The 21,879-nt window shown below is 33.4% G+C and overlaps 1 protein-coding gene across 2 annotated transcripts; it reads right to left on the bottom strand.

Annotated features, from left to right (window-relative positions):
• Nucleotides 1–5,798: 5,798 nt before the first annotated feature.
• On the bottom strand, nucleotides 5,799–10,902 carry LOC121264676 (protein CNGC15b-like). 2 transcript variants are annotated; one of them, XM_041167966.1, is made up of 9 exons: nucleotides 10,700–10,902; nucleotides 10,165–10,257; nucleotides 9,483–10,030; nucleotides 8,794–9,006; nucleotides 8,192–8,484; nucleotides 7,785–7,896; nucleotides 7,388–7,417; nucleotides 7,181–7,357; nucleotides 5,799–6,810 (listed from the first exon to the last, which is right to left on the bottom strand). In XM_041167966.1, exons 3-9 carry the CDS (start codon nucleotides 10,023–10,025, stop codon nucleotides 6,112–6,114), a joined length of 2,067 nt encoding a protein of 688 aa, XP_041023900.1. In that variant the 5' UTR covers nucleotides 10,026–10,030; nucleotides 10,165–10,257; nucleotides 10,700–10,902; the 3' UTR covers nucleotides 5,799–6,111. The 2 variants fall into 2 exon arrangements, with proteins under 2 accessions (XP_041023900.1, XP_041023901.1); XM_041167967.1 differs by having other exon boundaries at nucleotides 7,181–7,417; nucleotides 10,700–10,901.
• Nucleotides 10,903–21,879: the final 10,977 nt, after the last annotated feature.

Raw genomic sequence — 21,879 nt, 5'->3', positions numbered from 1 at the left:
AAATGCTGAGCCCTGTTGTCTTGATTGTAAATCTTGTTAAGGTATTTCCACATATCATTGGCAGTTTTATGCAGTCTCAGATTGAGAACAAGGTGAGGCTAAGCTGAGCTAAGAATCCAGGTCATAACCCGAGCATCCTTGATTTCCCACTTAGACAAATCATTTACATCTCTAGGTGCGGGATTACTCCTGTCAATATGACCTCACAATTCTTTCCCTTTGACAAATAATTAAAACTAAAATTCCCAAGCAAAATAATATTTACCAGTAAAGTGAATAGGGAACGAGTCTAACTTATCTGATGACATGATGGAACCCAAAATAAAATATCCGAAGTGCCAAAAACCAGAGTGCCAAAAATCAATAGAAACTCACAGAAAGTGCCGAAAGAAAAAATAGGCAAACCAAAAAAAACTGCAGTCGGCATTGAAAATCATAGATCATGCATGACTATTATTGAGGGTAGGAAATTGTTAGCAGACTTGAAAGTCTTAAATATGCATGATTTTAATGTCATTTTAGGAATGGATTAGTTGACTACATATCATACTAATATTCAATTTTTTGAAAAGGAAGTAGTGTTTAAACCTCTTGGAGAGTCTGAGTTTAGATATAAAGGATTTTCCACCAAGACTCCATTACGAATAATATCGGTTTTAAAGGCCAACTAGTTACTTAGGAATGTATGTTATGGATTCTTGGCTAGCATAGTAGATGTCCAAAAGGAAGAATTAAAACTTTTAGATATACTTGTAGTTAGAGACTTTCCTAAAGTATTTCCTGAGGATTTACCTGAATTACCTCGGATCGAGAGATAAGACTTTTCTATTAATCTTACCCCTAATACCAACCCCATTTCTAAGACACCTTATTGAATGACACCAATGGAGTTAAAGGAACTTAAAAAAACAATTGCAAGAGTTATTAAATAAGGGGTTCATTCGTCCAAGTATATCATCTTAGGGAGCTCTAGTATTATTTGTGAAGAAAAATGATGAGAGTATGAGACTATGCATAGAATACCGTGAGTTAAATAAGGTTACTATAAGGAATAGATATTCCCTTCCCTGCATTGATGACTTATTTGATCAACTAGAAGGAGCTCAAGTATTTTCTAAAATTGACATTCGTTCTAGATATCATCAATTGAAGGTGAAAAAGGAAGATGTGCCAAAGACGGATTTTAGGACAAGACACGGGCACTACAAATTTTTAGTTATGCAATTTGGGTTGACCAATGCCACACCTGCCTTCATGGATTTAGTGAATAGAGATTTTCAAGATTTTTTAAATCAACTTGTAATTGTCTTTATTGATGATATTTTGGTCTATTCTAAGAGTCGAAAGGAACATGAAGGGCATTTAAGATTGGTACTACAAATTTTGAAGGAAAGACACTTGTATGCCAAATTAAAGAAATGTGAATTTTGGCTTGGTCAAGTCGCTTTCCTAGGACATGTCGTATACAAAGATGAAATTATGGTAGACCCTAGTAAAATTGAGGTTGTGACTACATGGACTAGGCCTACTAATGTAAGTGAAGTTTGCAATTTCTTAGGTCTCGTAGGGTATTATAGGAGGTTTGTAGGAGGTTCTCTCGTATAGCAATGTCATTGACTCAACTAACAAGGTAAAATGTTAAGTTCGAGTGGACTCATGATGTGAGAATAGTTTCCAAGAGCTTAATCATAAGTTAGTTACTGCCCCAGTGTTAACCATACCCTCTGATTTTGGTAATTTATCATTTATAGTGATGCCTCATATAAAGGATTAGGTTGTGTGCTGATGCTACAAGGAAAAGTGATCTCATATGCTTCCCGGCAGTTAAAGGGCTATGAACTAAATTATCCTACTCATGACTTAGAGCTGGTTGTTGTAGTATTTACATTAAAAACTTGGAGGCACCATTTGTATGGTGAGAAGTGCGAAATTTACACCAATCACAGAAGTCTAAAGTATCTATTTACTCAAAAAGAATTAAATATGTGGCAACGAAGGTGGTTAGAATTAATTAAGGATTATGATTGTACAATCAACTACCACCCTGGTAAGGTAAATGTAGTGGTAGACACACTTAGCAGGAAATCCTTTAGTGCTACAGCTGCTTTAGTGACCACTCAGAGGCAAATCATGTTGGATTTAGAGAGGTATGAGATTGAGATTTTAGTGGAGAATTATCGATCTTACCTAGCTAGATTAAGTGTACAACTCACTTTAATTGAGAAAATTAAAGAGAGCCAAGGCAATGATGTAAGATTTCTAAAGATCATGGAGGAAGTACGAAATGAAAAGAAGCCTGAATTCAACATGTCAAATGATAGTATCTGGAGATTTAGAGACAGACTATGTGTGCCAAATGATCCAAAAATAAAAGGAATTTTAGAAGAGGCCCATAATTCTCGTTATATCATACACCTAAAGAGTACTAAAATGTACAAAGATATTGAGGGTACATATTGGTGGAATAAATAGCCAGAATTGTCGAGCAATGTTTAACGTGTCAACAGGTGAAAGTGGAAACACCAACGACCTTCGGGTTTATTGCAACCACTTCCTATTCCAGAATAGAAGTGGGAGCATATAACTATGAATTTCGTGTCAAGGTTACTGAGGTCGAATAAAGGAAGATGCAATTTGGGTAGTGGTGGATAGACTGACGAAATCAGTGAATTTTCTTCTAATTAAGGTGAACTATCCTCTCAACAAGTTTGCCCAAATTTATATAGGAGAGATTGTAAGGTTACACGGTGTGCTAGTAGCCATCGTTTCAAATAGAGATCCACGTTTTACTTACAATTATGGGGTAAATTGAATTGCAACGAGCCTTAGGTATGAAATTAACTTTTAGTATAGCATTCCACCCGTAGACAGATGGACAGTCTGAGAGAACTATCCAAATCTTAGAGGATATGTTAAGGGCTTGTGTGATAGATTTTAAAGGGAGTTGGACTGACCATCTACCTTTAGTAAAATTTGCTTATAATAATAATTACCATGCGAGCATTCGTATGGCGCCTAATGAGGCTCTTTATCGGAGGAAATGTAGATCTCCTCTTTGTTGGGATGAGGTTGGTGAAAGAAAGATTTTAGGGTCAGAGATTGTAGAACAGATTTGTGAAAGGATAAGATTAATTCGGAACCGGTTGCAAACGGCTCAAAGTAGATAAAAGAGTTATGCGGACAGACGTAGGAAAATGGTGGAACTTGAGGTTGGAGATAAAATATTTCTACGAGTTGCGCCGATGAAGGATATTATGAGATTTGGTAAGTAAGGAAAATTGTCCAGATGCTTATCAAGTTGCATTACCTCCTGCACTTTCTAGAATACATAATATTTTCAAGTTTCCATGCTACGAAAATAGGTATCTGATCCTTCGTACATATTGAATTATGAATCATTGCAAATTCAAGAAGACTTGTCATACGAAGAAACCCCAATTCAAATTGTGGATTCCAAAGAGTAAGTGTTACGCTCCAAAATAATAAGATTTGTAAAAGTTCGTTGGAGAAATCAAACTTTACAAGAAGCATCATAAGAATGAGAGGATAAAATGCAAGCCAAATACCTTCATTAATTTTCTACGGACAATATATCAAGTTTCGGAGCGAAATTTCTTGAGAGGGAAGATTGTAATTACATAGCCCACACATAAGGCCCAGCCGCCTTTCTCGCACGACAAAATCCCTCCCCCCATCATCTCGTCTCTCTCTCTCTCTCTCAATCCACACTACCTCCGTCTCTCAATCCCTCGTATCTTTCTACCCCCCTAGCCCTAGTCTCTCACAACCTCTATCTCTTTCCCCGATTCTCTCGAACCTCCCCCCAACCATCATCTCTCTCTCTCTCTCTCTCTAACCCTCCGCGTATATATATATATATATATATATTATTTTTATTTCTTTAACTCTATCTTTCTCTTTCTCTAAACCATACATACATATATGAGTAATGCTACTCATCATCCCAACTTCCATCATCCTTTCATCATCCTATGATATGGCATTAGGTGATTGTAAATTATTTATTACATTTTACTTGTGAACCTATCATCTAATGCCACATCATGGGATGATGAGAGTTGGGATGATGAATAGATTTTTTCTACATATATATATATATATATTCTGTGTGTGTAACATCCATTCACTCACAGCCACTGCTCCTTGCTGTTTCATCACCACTAATGATAATATTAAGTAAATTCTCATCTCTCATAAATAGTACATTTAATAAATTTTGAATATGAAATTTGATAAGATTGGTGTTGTGAATCGTTGAGAGTATACTTAGTTGATTATGCTGTGAGGGTGTATTGAATATGAATTTAATATTCAAGTGTTGGTGGTGACTATTAACTAGAATTAATCTAGATTTATGTCACTGTTATATGGTTGAGTGTACACCTTCTTTACGTTGGAATAATAAGGGGATAAAGGCCAATTTACATGCTGTCCGGTAGCATATTTGCAACCTAAAAATTTGGAGTTTATGAATTTTGGAGGATAATTTTTTAGAACAAGTCTAAATTCAAGTTATTAAGGATTGTGTGAAATTGTAGAGTTAAGTGAGATCATTTTGAAAGTAGAAGTTGACGGATTATAATGGCCTTGAAATGGGTTCCAAGTGACCGTTGGCAGAGGAATATCAAGATTATTTTGACTAAAAATCAAGGTAAGTGGCTCTTTAATGGGTTTTTAATAAAAGAACTGTCGGTTTTGTTTCAAATTGTGCACTTGGGTATTATATTTCAAACTTGTATAAACTTTGAATTTGTGCACATTCTTATGCTATTTTGGCTCTTGTGGTATTTGTGCAAATTTTGTAATGATTGGAATGTTTGAGAAATGTTATGTGGTTTATTAAATTTGAAAGTTAAATATGAGCATGTTATTTATTCTTGAGCCCATGATATAAATGTTTTTGTGACATGTTTGACGTCCCTTGCAGCTTGATGTCTTCATAGCATGAAATCTTTGTGGTATATTGGTGATTTCTCTATTATCATGTGGCCTTAAATATGATATTTGACTAAATATATTGGTTGAGATAAAATTGTATTGCTCACATTATTTTATTAGAAATTTATTCCCTCTCTTATAGTCAAGAAAATTGCCAACTCCCACACCTCCATTAAATTGCTACTTACTAAACACGTGGCAGCTCACCACTTCATTTCACATACTTTTCAGAGTTGTAAGAAGTTCTTTCCTTTGAAGTGATAGCTTTTGAGCCAAAGATTCTAAAATGGACTTGGTTTAGTCACTTGAGGTTGGAAATTTTGGGGCTTGATGATTTTGTTGCTTGAAGTGAGTGTACAAAGAGTTTTCTTGTGGTCATATTTTAACTATTTTACAGCTTTTGTTGGAGTATCTATATTGTAATTATTTTAAATTTAATGACTCTGACCGAACTTGTGAATGGATTTTTGAGGATTATTGTATTATAGTTGTGAATAGTTTAGAGATTGTGTATTTGATATATATTTGTAAACAAGGAGAAAGTTTTAAAAATATAGGCAGAACTCTGCCCGTTTATGGTTTTGAGTTTGAAGCGTGACACGTAATCAACCACACAGCTCATTGGGAACTTCGGTTGCTTAGTCAAAGGGAATCAAGATCAGTCCCTTCCTTTCCATCTACAGACCACGACAATCAAAGAATTGTCGTAAGGAAAAGTCATTATTGTCCTGTGTATATATATGTCAAAATCCGATGTAGATTCAGAAACCGAGTGAAAAGTTATTTTCTTTGTCAATTGCTACTCTTTCAGGCATCAACAATCACATTTTACAACCACATAACTGATCAAATCAAATTTTGTATACTATTGCACACTTAGTTTTACATTCATGGATGTGTAATCTTAATACCTTAATTGCAGCTGTAAGCTGTTCGTGGAGCATACATGGAATTGGGCTACTAATGAACTACTAGCTTGGGCCAAAATCCTAAAGACAAAGTTTACAAAAAAATGATCAATGGAAAGACTTTACTACTGAGGCTTTGCTAAAATTGCAAGTTCTGTAACCTGCAGAATGGTAAGATATTATGCAACATATCTAAATACATTTACACCCTTACCAGTGCTTACTGATGTAGGAGGATTTTTCTTTACCTGTCTTCAATGGTAAAGTCAGGTTCAACCGGCTTCTGTAATGAGCTTAGAATGTCAAATTCTGAGGCACGCCGCATGCTTCCACCTCTCCTAGTGCTTGCTGCCAGTTTTGCTGCATATATGGTTAACCCTGAGCAGTGAGGGGGCAATGATGTACTCTCTTCTACCGCAGACTTGGGTACAGAGGTCTTTAGAATCTCCCTTTTCTTGAGCTCAGCTGCTTCTTTATGTCTTTTATATCGAAACCAAGCTGCCTGAATAAAGCAGGCAGCCCATGTTCTCCATTGGTGCGAGTAGAACCTAAATGTGTGTCTGAGTTGCTTGCTATGTAACCTTCGGAATTGGGCGGCTACAAACTTCAAATCCTCAGAAATGAGAGCAAAAGCTTCAACTTCGGTGATAGCTTCCACAGTTCGTGTAGACGAGGGAAGCAGAACATTTGGACGAGGGTCCAGGGCCCAGGTTAGCAATTCCTCACCACAAAAATCGCCTGCACCAATGCAGCATGAGTTGAAGAACCCTGTGCGACCACCATTGGTGGTGTAAGAATTTAAGCGACCTCGGACAATGAAAAGCATCTCAATGACAGGATCGCCCTCACGAACTAGGCAAGTTCTAGGAGTGCATAGGTAAGGTTTCAGCCTTTCACATATGGCATCTAGCATCCTATCATCCATCTGATCAAAGAGTGGCACCTGTTTTACATTTATAAGTTCAGAATCAGAACTAGATCTAATGGTGGTTATTTTGTTCAGTGTTATGAGTTTACAGTGACCCATTTGATCCATAAAACAGAAAAGGAAGAGTAAAAGGGATCCCTCCACGGCAATTGTGAGGATATGGTATTTAGGTATTATCTGAAGCAAGAAAGACATCCAAGGAGTTGAAGTGAATCTGAAGGCATGCACTATACTCTGATAAGAAAACTAGAATATTTTTTTACAGTCCACACATTATCAAATTACTAGAAAGTACTAGAGAAAAGAGAATTGCAATCAAGGAACTAATTGGGAAGCTCACAAAATTGATTCATTCATGGAAATAAGAGAAGAAATGAAAACCTACTTGACGAACTAGATCAAGACAGAGGTGGCGTTTAATATCTCGCCTGAGATCCATTGGAAGGCCTTTAAGAACAGCTTCCCCATCAACTCCCCGAGTTGCAACCCATTTGTATTGTTCATACCTTCGCACACGCTGCTTCAAATCTTGTGGTAGTTGCCTGTGACGCATCCACTCTTCTGCATCTGTTCTCCTACTCCTCCACTCTTCCAGTCTTACCATGGTGGATTGGAGGTACATCTGTTGAGTAGATAAAAGGTACAGCAGAATTTCAGAATTTTTGAAATAGAACATGCCTGAATAACTACATGGGAGGACGTGAATCCTAACAACCATAAAGAATGATTTCCAGAAACTTGAGTCCAACAGCTTAATGGAAGTTTTAAATTGATTATGGTTGAAAAAGCTTATGCTATAGTCACTCAACATAACTAAAGAAAACTTTGAAATGATATGAATAGAGCATCTTCTAGGTGGACCTCCCACAGAAAACATAGAACTGTATCTAGTTATCAAACTTTTATGAGGCCTAACGCAAGCATCTCAAAGCATATTCTAGAGATGATTTTCTAGGGCCAGCAGAAAGTCCTCTACCAGCTACACGTACCTGCATGTTACCTATAAGCAGAGCAAAAAGCACCAATCCAAGTATCGCAATGATAACAGCAAAATTAATCTCTCCAATATAAGTGCTGGTGAAGAGATTCTGTCCCAAAGAGCTGCAATATTTGATAGTTAGACAATGAAAAAAAGAGAGACCTGATATATATTTACCTGCATTCCACATTGCATTGCATGGCATATAAATTTAAATTTATCTTGTTTCTAATAGCTTCTTAGATGAATCTATTATCTCGATTGGCATTGATTCACTGTCATGATAGTCCCATTTTTTCTGTTTTTACTTTTTTGTGATAGTTCCATTTGGAAGGATAGTAGTGCCTTCAAATGATAGGGATTGACATCATGGAACAGTTTTCTTGTTTCACACAGTAATGTGTAGTCCAGGCTTACCTTAGATTCCTCAGGCCCCACCAAAGACAGTAGTAGTACTTGTTTAAAAAACTCGTGGCTGTAACTCCAACAGTCAATGCGTCAGAATAAATACCAAACTGAAAGAAATCAGTACTTGCACCACAAAGAATTGAGATGTTGCTGGTCTTAAACCAGGCATTTCTACTTGTTTCATTCACTGCACGGCAACTAAAAAACCCCTCTTTGCAATCTTGTTGTTGAAGACTACAGACTTTCTTCCAACATTCATGTTGTCGTTGAAGGGATAAGAGGTACCAACAAGATCCTAAAACCTTATCAAAAACAATAATAATAAGTGGAATCAAATTATCCACTGCTTGAACAAATCAATGGCAACTACAACCAAAGAGTCAGAAAGATAGAGAGGAAACAAAGAATTACAAGTTAGTTCTGATTGCTTCTCATTTAACAGACAATCAAGCTTGTAAAAATCCCCAAAGTAAGAAACATAAACCATAGTAAGGATTTTGTAGGATGATCTTTCAGATAATGGAGAATTTCTAAAACATTTTCAGTATGTCCAGGAGAAATTATTGGATGACAGGTTTCTGTCCAGATAGGGATTTATAGAAGTAACTTACATGACTTGCCAACATATAGAGCATCAGATTATATGCTGCTCCAGCCCATGCTGTTGCCATCACAACCCCATTGGCCTTGACAATTTGAGATGAGAGGGGAAAGATAAGATATAGCCTCAGAAGGTACTGGAAAATGATAAGGAAACGAAGAACAACACTCGAAAGGGTCATTTCCGAATCTCTTATGCTTGGGATTGCAGCCCAAATCAACACCTGCCATAATATGAAAATTTAAATAACTCAAGTTCACATCGGGGAGTGACAAATCTAGTAAGCATTCTCTGATGGTGGCATCTTAAGCTTAACTTGGAAAATGGAAGGAGAGGCAATAAATTATCAAAAACCTATACAATCTAATTAGAAGTGGACTCATAATTTCCTTTTCATAGACTAGAATAGCCTATTATCCGATCCCCACTTTCAGGAGAGATTTCCCTACAAACAAATGGGCCTTTATCTACCTTCAGATTGCAAAGGAACAGAAATAGAAGAGGAAACGAATTCTCAGACTCTTGAAAAATAACAGGTTTGGGTTGAAGTAACTTCTATGAATTCCATGTTCTGTATGTTTTCTTTCTATTTCAGGCAATGAAGTGGATCATAAGCATGGTGTGCAAAAAACTAAGAGAATTCCTGAAATCAGAGGAGTATCAACCAAACATAAAATTTAGCTATGACTGCCTACATACCTGCGGAAGGGGTATGGCGGCAATAAGGTGAAGCCAAAAGTCTTTATGAAGATATCTTGAAGCAATCTTTGAAGGGTCAATAACAAGCTCTCCTCTCCCAAAGACTCGAGAGGACGGAGCAACAAATGCAGTTCGAAACCGAACAACAATCTGAACAATGTAAAATGCATCAACCAGGGACCGAATGACTGTGAGGGTCACTTCAAGGGATACACTAACATCAATGCATGCTTCTTCATAAGCCACCGGTAGGTAAAAAAATAAGGGGTCGACAAAAAGTGAAATCAAGCAAGCCAGTAAAAAGACTTTGTTCCATCTATCCACAAAAGTTCCTCTTGGATCCAGTACTATCTTCTCTACCACATCATAATCCTCTGAGAAGACTCTAGAGAGCACTCTTCCACCAAAGGGCTTTCCTGTTGAATCTTTCATAGTCCCCATCAGGCTCAAATCAGGTGTCCGTTTACCATTGATCAAGTAGTTTCGCATCAAAAGACTATTTTTGGGCGGTGATGTGGAGATTTGCAGTTTTGAGAAGATCATGTACTCTGAAAATTCAAGGAAGTAAGAAAGTTTTCAGTACAAAATTGTTAAAGAATTATGAGGAGAATTATCCACATATAGATGAACAGTAAATGCATTGAATGTCATGACTCGTGCTAGAGGATTTTAGTAGACAAACCTTACAGCATGCATATCTTGATCTACCCAGCAAAGCCATGGCATTTGGGAAACATATCAGAAATGTGCTTTCAATCAGTGGGATTCGTCTTCCCTGAATACATACCAAAGCACCGCATTTATCAAGTAGTTAATCGCAACAAAAGTCAAAAACATGGATTAGAGAACTCTACTTCTTTCATACATAGTCTTCTTAATAATCATTCGAAAGGAAATGTGTAACAAGTTTTTGCAAAAGCTAAAAGGAATGTCTTGTTTCATTTACAAACTGCTAGTGAACATGTGAGTTTCATTACATCATTTAGTGCCACAAAAATAACAAAATAGAAACTCAAGAGGACCTGCACAGTGTTGAATTCAGTCAAACAGAAGAAAAACTCATTTACGCTTCCTTTGTTTTCGCAACTCTTCTCAACTCATCTCATCTCATCTAATTATTACGACTGTTCCAATTACAGAAAACGGAAAAGAAAGAATGAAGGACACAAAACACAAGATCCACAGAGCAATTCAAGAAGAAAGAAGTGAAAACTTACGATCACGGTATGAAGAAAATTATCTCTGTATCTTCGTCTCAGCCAAAGACTTAACCTGTAGCTTAAGTTAGAGAATGTAAAGCTCGTGGAACTTTATAGTTGTGTATGAAGAACCAAAAGAAATAGAAAAACAGGTAAAGGCATATATTGGATTGGAAGGCACACTTCATAAAAGTATAGTGTTCTTCTAATATTATAAACCGTTCCTGTGTTTGAAGAGTTTCCATCTTTTAGCATCATTCATGAGAAAACGACATAAACTGCCGACTGTAGAACACTTCTTTAAGAAAAATGAAAGAAGCAGTAGTCAGGATGTACTAATTTAGCTTTAATTTTTCCCGAAATATAAGAGAGTTAGCCTCGTTTGATTTTAGAAACTTTTCAAACCATCTCATTTTATATTTGGAAAATGATATATGTCCGCTGGGGCTACCGCTGGTGGCTCCCGCTCCCTTTTTTTTTTTTTTTTTTTTAAAAAAAAAAATTACTTAATGATTAAGTATATATTTTTTAATAATATTGTGATTTTGTTATTTTTTTAAAAAAAATTAAAAAATATTAAAAAATACACGTATGAAAAAAAAAAAAAAAAACAAGCTAAGACTAGCGGTGGCTCCCAGCAGGAGCTGGGAGCGGTGGCTGTAGAGCCACTTTTTATATTTATCTTATTTTATCTCATCTTAATAGTCGAATACTATTCAAACATAAATATTTTTAAATATCTAATTTTTAACTTTTTAACTTTTTCATCTAATAATTACCTATTCACTATAATTTTTCTAAACTTCTAAACAAAACACAGAAAATAATGTAATTTTTTTAAATTTCAAAACAAAAATAATTTTAAAAATTTATATTTTAATCATTTTTTTATACAAGAGGGTTTCAACTTTTTCTCTATTTTTCTAAAATTTCATAAAAATATTAACTCAAATTATTTTATTACTATTCATAAATTATCTCAAATTTTTCATCTCTTCTGTATAACCTTAAACTTTTCGTCAAACTGAGGATGATAAAAGGGTGGTTTTACACCGATGAAACCTAACGGTTAGAGCATTGAAAAAAACTAATTCAATCAATTTCTTAAGTGTATTTGGATAGTGAGTTGAGATGAAATGAGATGAATTAAAGTCTCGTTTGTTTTCACAAAACTTCTCAACTTATTTTATTTCATCTAATCATTAGAACTTTTTCAAATTCACATACAAAATAAAATAAACAATTTAACTTTTTCAAATCTTTAAACAAAAATAATATTAAAAAAATATATTCTAATAATATTTTATTAAATTTTTAACTTTCATCTCATCTGTAAAAATAAACGAGACGTAAGATAAAAATTGAAAATTAAATAAAATATTGTTAGAATATTATTTTTTATTATTATTATTGTTTTAAAATTTAAAAAAAATTGAATTATTTATAATATTTTATGTAAAAATTTGAAAAAATTATAATAATGAGATGAGATAAAACATAAACGGGTCTTAATGATCATGAAAATAAAAATAAATAAAAATAAAAAATGCACCCATCGGATAGACCTAGCATTTTTCATAATAAAATTTGACAAAACTGAGAATCAAGAGAGGGGAGCTGTCGAATTGAGGACATCTTTTTACCATTTACACATTACAGACAGACGAAGGAATCGTGCTTCGAAAAGAAAAGAAGACGTGTCGCGGCTCGTTGACTTCTATCTCATCTCCGAATTTCAAACCATGCAAGGGTGTTTCCAAATATTGGTCACTGGGCTCCGTTGAATCGTAACTTGATGTATTGCGACTCCTCGTCGCTTCTAGACGACGACTCCACTTCATTAATGCACTAGGCTCGTTTGTTTTTAGAGATGAGATGAGATGAGATAAGATTAAAGTTAAAAAGTTAAATAAAATATTGTTAGAATATATTTTTTAATATTATTTTTATTTTAAAATTTAAAAAAATTGAATTGTTTATTTTATTTTATATGAGAATTTGAGAAAGTTATAATGATGAAGTGAGATGAGATGAGATGAGATGTTTTCGAAAAACAAATGAGGCCTAAATTTGAATGAGTTATTTATTTAGAATATCTTTATTTTTCATGGGTATTTAAAAGCTCTAGCCTCTCATAATAATTTTCTTTCGAGATAAATGTTTGGTTTATATATAAATTTTATAAAAATAAATTTATATTTGATATGTTACATTAGATTATAAAATATTTTTGTTATAACATAGATTTTGACGGAATACGTGAAGTTAAATTAGTTTCTAGATTTTTATTTTTGCATCTACAGTGATAGCATTTTTATATTTTTTTAAGAGTGCAATTACATCTCTAAACTCATCTCAACTCATTATTACAATTTTTTCAAATCTCAAAATAATAATAATATTAAAAAATAATATTCTAACAATATTTTATCATCCCAACTCAACTCAACTCAATTCAACGTCCAAACGCTACCTAAACTCATTTTATGTAGAATTCACAAAACTCATTCTACCATTTCAACTCACAATTATTTATAAAAAGTTCATCTCATCTCAATTCAATTAAACTCAATATTCAAACAGACCCTCGGAAAAGTTCCCAGTGTGCAATTTTTTTTTTTTTGGTTTTTTTAAATATTTTTTAAACCCTCTAATCATTTTTTAAAAGGAGAAAAAAAAAATTTACAAACTCATTAAAAAATACTTGATGAAAAAAATTAAAATCAGTAACTTCTCTCAATTATATTCCTCAGTGAGAATATCGTTTCCCATTTTTTAATGATATTAATCAGATTAGACTCCAAAAATCTTGTCTATTTTACTACAAAGAAATAATATACTAAGAGCATCTTTATTGGTTTGATTAAATTCATCTTTAAAATTTATTCAATATCACACTTTTTTACATTTTCTTATTCCATTTAAATTCAATCCCCACATTGAATTATCCATTCACTCTCTATATAATAATAAAATACTATTAATTTAATAATTTTTTTATTTAATTTATTTTTATCACATTTTGTATCTCTACCAATTAAATGGTTAATAATAATTATATTGTAATTAAATTAATATTAAAAAAATCCTATTTTCAAAAGTCATTTAATGCTAATAACAAAAAATATTTGATTAAACTCATTTAAAATTCTATCTAAATTTCTTAATTACAAACCAAATAGTATTTGTGCTTGGAGTGAAACTAATATTTTAATGTTTGTTTAGAGTGAGAAATTAGTATTTTAATGTTTGGTAAATCAATTGTGATTCTCCATATTTGGCCAACCATTGTAACAAAGGTCTAAATTATTTTACATTTGCCCAATTCAATGTGGGATTTTTTGACATCAATTATGTAAATTTTAACTAACCTCCTCATTTGACCAAGCCAATGAAATTGCTCTAATTGGCTTATAACTCGATCAATGATTTAAGATAGTGTTACTTGGATATATAAAAGAAAAAAAAAATGGAAAATGAAAGTTGGCATAATAATTGACAATACGAGTTATAAGCATACCAATTGAAAACTTTTTGACTGAGTTTTTAATTTTTATTTTTTATTTTTTGCGATTTGTGAAATAGAAATATTATCCAACAAACTTCTCTCATGAAAAAATCCAGAATTTTTAAAAGATACAAATAAAATAAAATCGACAAAGTCGATTGCCAAGGTGAAAAACTAAAGTCACCGAGAGAGTTGGATCCCGATGATAGGCTCCACAACTTTTTTTTTTTACTTAATGATTAAGAAAATATTTTTTAACGATATTGTGAATTTTTTATTTTAAATGTTAAGGGTTTAAAAAAATGAATAAAAACAACACTCGGCCTTAGCAGGACCCACACCCTCGGCGGATATAGCACCACTCTATGCCCAATATCATTATCCTAAAAGATGCATGCAATTTAAATGTGATAATCTCCTGAGGACAATAAGATTAAGAAGTGGATATGTTCACAGTAATGTCATCTAGTATTGATTTCCTCGTACATTAATTAACACGTTAATACTCATGTGGGACACTTGAATAATTGGTCTCATGTACAAGATGTTTCCTCCTACTTAAGAATAGAATTAAAAAAAAAAAAAAAAAAAGTCCCTCCTAATTATTTTTTACATTTAATACATGGTGAATAGAATACTTGGGACATGATGTCTAGATGTGTAAGATATGATTATGAATGGTAGAGATTGTAGAGTCGTGTTTGTGAATGGTTGTAAAATCTTTTTAAGATAGTTTTAATGGATTTGATTAATAGTGAATAAATATTTATGTATAATATAACAAGTAAAATAAAAAATAAATTTAAGGAAAAATTGGCAGCCACCATGAGGGGTCATCCTAGCCGCGACGAGGCGGCCCATTTTGGGAGCCGAAAAACCCTAACCAACATGGCAATGGAATCCCGCCATTGCATTAATTTTTGGTGTTTTAAAATTTTGAATAAGATGAATTTTATGTTTATATGTTTGGGAATGAGATTAAGTGAAATGAGAATTGCGAGATATAATTTTGTGCATTAATCTTTACAATGAAAATGATTAGATGGTTGGAAACTAATCAAGAAAAGAGAATTAAGACTGTTAAAATGGAAATTGCTTTAAAAACCTAGTTAAACAGATGCCCATTTATTATATGTTTATCTACAAAGGAATTCTTATTTCAAGTGAAATGGATATAATATCTAATTACTCTAAAATATAGAATATTTTAACTAATTTCATTAATATTTTAATTTATTTCATTATTCAATATGATGTAAAGTTACTAAAATTTCTATATTTTACACCAAAATGATACTATTTTAAATTCCATTTACTTCACTCGATGTAAAAATCTTGTTTCGCTTCATAAACGATGTTTGGATGTTAGATTCAGCTTAAAATTAAACTGAACTCAATTGAGCTCAGCTGAGTATGGGAACCAATACAACCATTCAAACACCCAACTCTCAAATTACTAAACTCATTTCAACTCAAAACCTCCTTATACGTGGGACCTACAACATTTTTTAACTTAATACATCTTTATACGTGTGACTACAACCTTTTTCAATTTTTCATAAAAAGTACTAAACACATCTTAACATCTAAACACACTTTAAGCTCAGTTTAGATGAGTCTCACATAACTTCATCCACTACTCAACTCATTACTATTCATAAAGAGCTAAATTGAGCTCAACATCCAAGCGCAACCTTAAAGGCTTGTTTGGATAGAGAAACGATCTCATATCATCTAATCATTACAACTTTCTCAAATTTTCACATAAAATATAATAAACAATTCAATTTTTTCAAATCACAAAATAATAATAATATTAAAAAATAATATTCTAATAATATTTTATTTAATTAATCTCATCTCATTACACTATCCAAACGAACTTTTAAAGAGTCAACACATAATTGAAATTTGAGAAAATTGTAATGATGAGATGAGATAAAATAATTTCACCATCCAAATAAGACCCTAGTCATCGGAGGCTTGCGTTTTAAAAGACTGGCCCTGTTTCGATTCAGAGATGAGTTGAGATGATTTTAAATGAGTTAAATAAAATATTATTATAATATTATTTTTAATATTATTATTGTTTTAAGATTTGAAAATGTTGAATTATTTATTATATTTAGTGTAATAATTTAAAAAAATTATAATGATGAAATAAAATAAATTGAGATAAATTTCGAATCCAAACAAAGCAAGAGTTGAATTGTTTAAAGAGTCAACACAATTGAATTGAAAAAAAAAAAAAAAAAAAAAGCATCGAAGAGGAAGGGATAAGTTTAGGTAGAGAATGTGCGTAGGGATTTGGACCAGTCATTTGGTTAGGCCTTTTAGTTGGGCCGGGAGGATAGGGAAGAGGCCACATTATTCATCAGAGAAATAATATTTATAATTTAAAAAATATATAAATTTTGTATTTTTTTAAATAATTAAATCTAGTATATAAATAAAAAAATATTTTTTAATAATAAATTTCATTTTTTTTTTTCAAAAAGAGTACCTCCTAAAACTGTATCAATACTCTATTAAATGAGAATCTCAATTACAGTCTTCCCAAAACAGAATTTTTTTATTCATCATCTTTCTACCGTATACACCTATTAAGAAAAAAAAATGTGTGGTATAAAAATATAATTATAAAATATCTCTCCCGTCTTTTTCGATCTGAATTTGAAGTGTCCGTTGTCGCAAGGCATTTCTCCAAAAATATCTCGCTCAGATATTTTCAAACCAAACGAATCTAAAACTTTAGGACATTTTTTTTACATTCAAATTAGGGGTGGGTAACGGGGTCCCACCCGACTTCCGCCCCACCTCCGTGCAGCGGGACGGATCACTCTGTCTGGCAGATGCAAGGGGCGGAGCTGCCCGCCCGCATCTGGGTCAACATCTAGGGGTGGGGGCAAGATGGAGGTGACCCCCGCCCCATATATACATATATCTATATAAATATATAATTACATTATTTACATATATATTAAAAAAGAAAAAAAATCCAGGCATGCCTGGGTTTAAAAATATCAAAACACCCCAACCCCCCCTTTCTTTCTCCCGATTCCCAAACCTTCTTCCTCAGTGCCTCACTTCTCCCTCGCTCTCGCGGCCTTGCCTCTCAGTATCTCTCTCTCTCTGAGTTACTTCCCGCACTGGTCCCTCTTTCTTCATTTCCGTCACCAAAGGTCCGAAGGTAAGAAACCCAATTTCAAAATTTAATTTTTTGTGATTTACATATTTAATGGCGATTGGAAGAAGGATGGAGTTTATCGGAGATGGAGGATGGGATTTTATGAATTGTGTGTTGTGGAGCTTAGATTGTGCATGTGGTTTGAACTTTGAATGACTCCCGTCCGTTTGTTTTTATTTTTTTATTTTTTGTTTTTGTTTGCATTATGTAATACGTGTGAATCACTGAATTTACAATATTATTTGTGTCTAATTAATTCAGATTGGAGCCCTAAATTAATTTAGGGCTCCAATCCGAAACCCTAAATTAATTGAGGGGTTTCAATCTTTGCAACCTCTAAATTAATTTAGGGTTTCGAAATACCCTAAATTAATTTAGGGGTTTCAAAGATTGAAAATCCTAAATTAATTTAGGGGTTTAATCTTTAAAATTGCTATGCACTAGGGTTTTAAAAAATTATTTTAGGGGTTTAAAAACATAATTTCATGTTCCCTACCAAATTGAACAAAAAAAAAAAAAAAAAAAAGAATGCACTAGGGTATTTCGGAATTCAATATAATGAATTATGATGAAATATATATATTTATATATATATATATGAATGTCAAGTGATACTTTTTTTTATTCTACTTTTTTTTATGTTCATTATATAGTTGTCATGCTTATAGTCTTTCAAGTCTAAGAAACTATATTGTTAATATACTTTACTACATTTATAACCAAAGTACTCAATATTTTTTATTTTTTTTATCGTGTTTTCGTAGTAGTTCTGAATATATATATATATATATGAATTTCAAGTGATACTTTTTTTTATTCTACTTTTTTTTTATGTTCATTATATAGTTGCTATATTTTCTATAATTTCAGATTTTTTGTTTGCTTGAGTTCGTAAATATGCCAGCAGATTCTAGTACGAGCTCTCCTTTCCAGACCTAGGGCACTCCTACCCCTACACCTACACTTACACCTACCCCTCATACTCATACTACTACCCTACCCCTAGCCCTACAGCACCTTGCCCAACCCCCAAGCCCAGCAAGAAACCTGATTCAATAGTTTGGAGTCATTTCACCAAACTAGAGAGTGGTGACTCAAGTAACACCCAAGGCAAGTGTAACCATTGTGGGAAAATTTATGGATGTCACTATAGGAAACATGGCACCTCACAATTAAAGGTGCACTTAGAAGAGTAATGCAAAAGAAGTCCAATATTAAGATCATTACAAGAGAAAAGCTAATCTAGGCTAGAAATTGAACTTCAAAAAATGGCGGATGTGACTAGTGGGGGTGCAACTTTGAGGGAGTATACTAAGTATGATCCTGATGAATGTAGAAGACACCTAACTCGTATGGTCATAATGGGCAAGCTACCTTTTCAAATTGTTGATAGGAAGGGTTCCAAGCGTATTCTCGTTACTTGGAACTAATGTTTAATATTCCTTCCCGCCACACGGTGGCAAAAGATGTAAAAAAATATTTTTACATTGAAAAGGAGAAGTTGAGAGGTCAATTGGCGGATCAATTTGTTTGTCTCACCACTGACACTTGGACATCGACCCAAAATTTTAATTATATGTTTTTTACTGTACATTTTATTGATTGTCATTGGACATTGCAAAAGAAAATTATAAAATTTTGTAAAATCACCAATCATAAGGGTGAGACAATTAGGAAGGGCTTGGAGACCGCAATAAAGGAGTGGGGGTTGATCCGAGTTGTTACAGTCACATTCGATAATGCCTCGTCTAACGATGTTGCATTGGGACATTTGAAGATTTATCTTAGAGAGGCAAATAAGACACTCATGGGTGGTGAGTGTCTGGATATAAGATGTGCAGCAAATATTTTGAATCTGATTGTCACTGATGGTTTGAGGGATCTTCATGACTCTATTGCTCGGGTTAGGACTGCTGTGAGATGGGTGAGATCTTCTCCTTCGAGGTTAAAGAAATTCAAGGTAGCTGCGAGATCTGCAGGCCTAATATCTAAGAAAGGCATTTGTACTGATATGCCTACACGATAGAACTTAACATTTCTAATGTTAGAGGCGGCCCAAGAATATAAGCTGGTATTTACATTATTGGGTGACAAAGACATCCAATATGTTAAATATTTTGATGATCACGGGGGATTGGGGAAACCCGTAGATAATGATTGAAAAATTGTAGCTATTTTTGTAGAGTTTTTGAGGCTTTTTTACGATGTCACCACGAGACTATCTGGAACTTTGTACTCTACATCCAATGTTGTATGTCAATAAATATGTAGGGTAAAAGAAGAATTAGATGACATGGTCTCAGGTGGTCACATTAGGCTGCGGGAGATGGCATTGATTATAAGGACAAAGTACAACAAGTATTGAGGAGATTTAACTAGGGCTAATATTTTGTTATGTGTAGCTGTTGTCTTTGACCCGAGGTATAAGTTGGATGGCATGATATTTGGATTGGACCTTGCGTACGGGCAAGTATGGGCGGAGCTTATTACGGCAAGGGTTCGGGAAACCCTTACTAGATTATTTAATGAGTTTTCCACCATGCAGGGTGGTAATATTGCTGCACCTACACCTACCCCATCAGTCTCAGGCTCACAGTTTCCTGAAGTCGAGGTTGGGAAAAGACGTAGATTGGAGTGGGGTGAGAGGTATGAGCAAACCCCCTTCCTCCGGAGTTCTGTAGAGGCTCAGTCATAGATAGACAGATCCTTAGCAGCAAAGATTCTACCATTTTCACGAGATTTCGATATATTAAGTTGGTGGAAGGTGAATGACGTGAAATATCCCAACTTTGGAGAGATAGCTTACACACTTTTGGTCATCCCTGTTAGCACAGTAGCCTCAGAGTCAGCTTTTAGCACCGGAGGGCGTGTATTAGATTCATTTCGGAATTCATTAGCTCTTGCCACTGTGGAGGCTTTGATTTGCACGCAGAATTAGATGAAGGGAACTCCAATTCATGTTCTGGATGTTTTTGAGTATGAGGAGGCCAACGTCGAGGAGGAGGGTGATGATCAGTCTGGATCTAATATTTATTTTAATTTCATTTTCTAATTTCTTATTTTAATTTATTTATTTTCATTTAATTGGTATTCATTAATTTGATTTCAAATTTAATACTTATAGTGATACATGAGACGACGTCTATGGCTACCTCCGATACAGTATGACTTTGTATTGGACCCACCATTGCCATGGCTTGCACAATTTCTCCCTTAATTGTTTTTTACATTTAAAATTTTGTTTCATCTTTATAACTTTTTTAATTCTAATTTGTTTTATTTTTAACTTATTAATATTTCAAGTTTTATAACTTATTAACTTTTATAATTTTGATTTTCAGTCTCACAGCAATCAGCACAACTCACCACTCAGTGAACTCACCGCTACGTCTCCACCTCAAAATCAAATTGATCAAATTGAAAAATTATGATTTTATTAATTTACAATTAATTATAATGTTGCTACAATAGTTAATTCTACAATTTGTAATATTTATTTTTTTTAAAGGAGTTTGTAATAGTGTAATAGTTTATTAGTTCTCTTAATTTGTATAATTGTAAACTATTTATTTTAGCATAGTGCCTTACTGATAATTATTACTTAATTAGTTAATAGTTGAAACTTAATATCTACTTAATAGTTCAATCTATGATTTTATATATATATATATATATATTTTTTGTTATTAAATTTATATATTTTTTAATCTAAATAATAAGCTCAAAGTGGTCCAAAAACGAATTCTGGGCTCAAAAACCGATTTTGGGCCATTTAGGGCCCAGAAAAATGTACTGGGCCAAAGGCCTAGTAGGGGGATGTGGGGGTACGAACGGGTGGGGGTCCACCCCCGCACCCTGGCCAGCGAACGGGAGACCCCGCCCCAGCCCATGCAAGGGCGGGGTACGGAGAAAAATTCCCCACCCCCACATCAGACCTTGTTTTCATTCTTTGGGGCATTATTTGGACTTTCAGAGTGAACAAGGGAAGTCAACATATTGCAGTCGAAATCTCTCTCAATGCAGTCTGATTGACTCATCTCTCGAACCAAAGTTGGTATATCCGAACCCTCGTTGAATTTTTAAAGAAAAAAACTCTGGCTATAAAAAAGAATTATATAAAAACAATTTGTATAATATAATTCGTCAGATTATAAAATTATTTTTATTATAAAATAAATCTAATAAATCGGATAAATCCATATTAATTTATAAAATTATTTTTACGTAATGCTTTTCTATAATTCATTTTTGTAACCTTTGTTCTAAGACCCATTTTGGGAGAGCCTGTTTTGGACTCCTTTTTTATTTTTTTTGGCCGATTGAGTTCTTTTATTTATTTTTAGTTTTTTTTACTTAATAATTAAGAAAATAAATTTTTTTTTATATTATTTTTTTCACACTGTTAAAATATTTTAAAAAAAATTACAATATTATTCAATAATATTTTCTTAATCGCTAAATAAATAAAAAACAAACAAACAAACTTGAAAAAAATAAAAAACC

Source organism: Juglans microcarpa x Juglans regia, chromosome 5D (genome assembly GCF_004785595.1).
Source record: "Juglans microcarpa x Juglans regia isolate MS1-56 chromosome 5D, Jm3101_v1.0, whole genome shotgun sequence".
NCBI lineage: Eukaryota > Viridiplantae > Streptophyta > Magnoliopsida > Fagales > Juglandaceae > Juglans > Juglans microcarpa x Juglans regia.
Note: the sequence above shows the minus strand (reverse complement) of the source record. Positions and strands in the feature narration are given on the sequence as shown.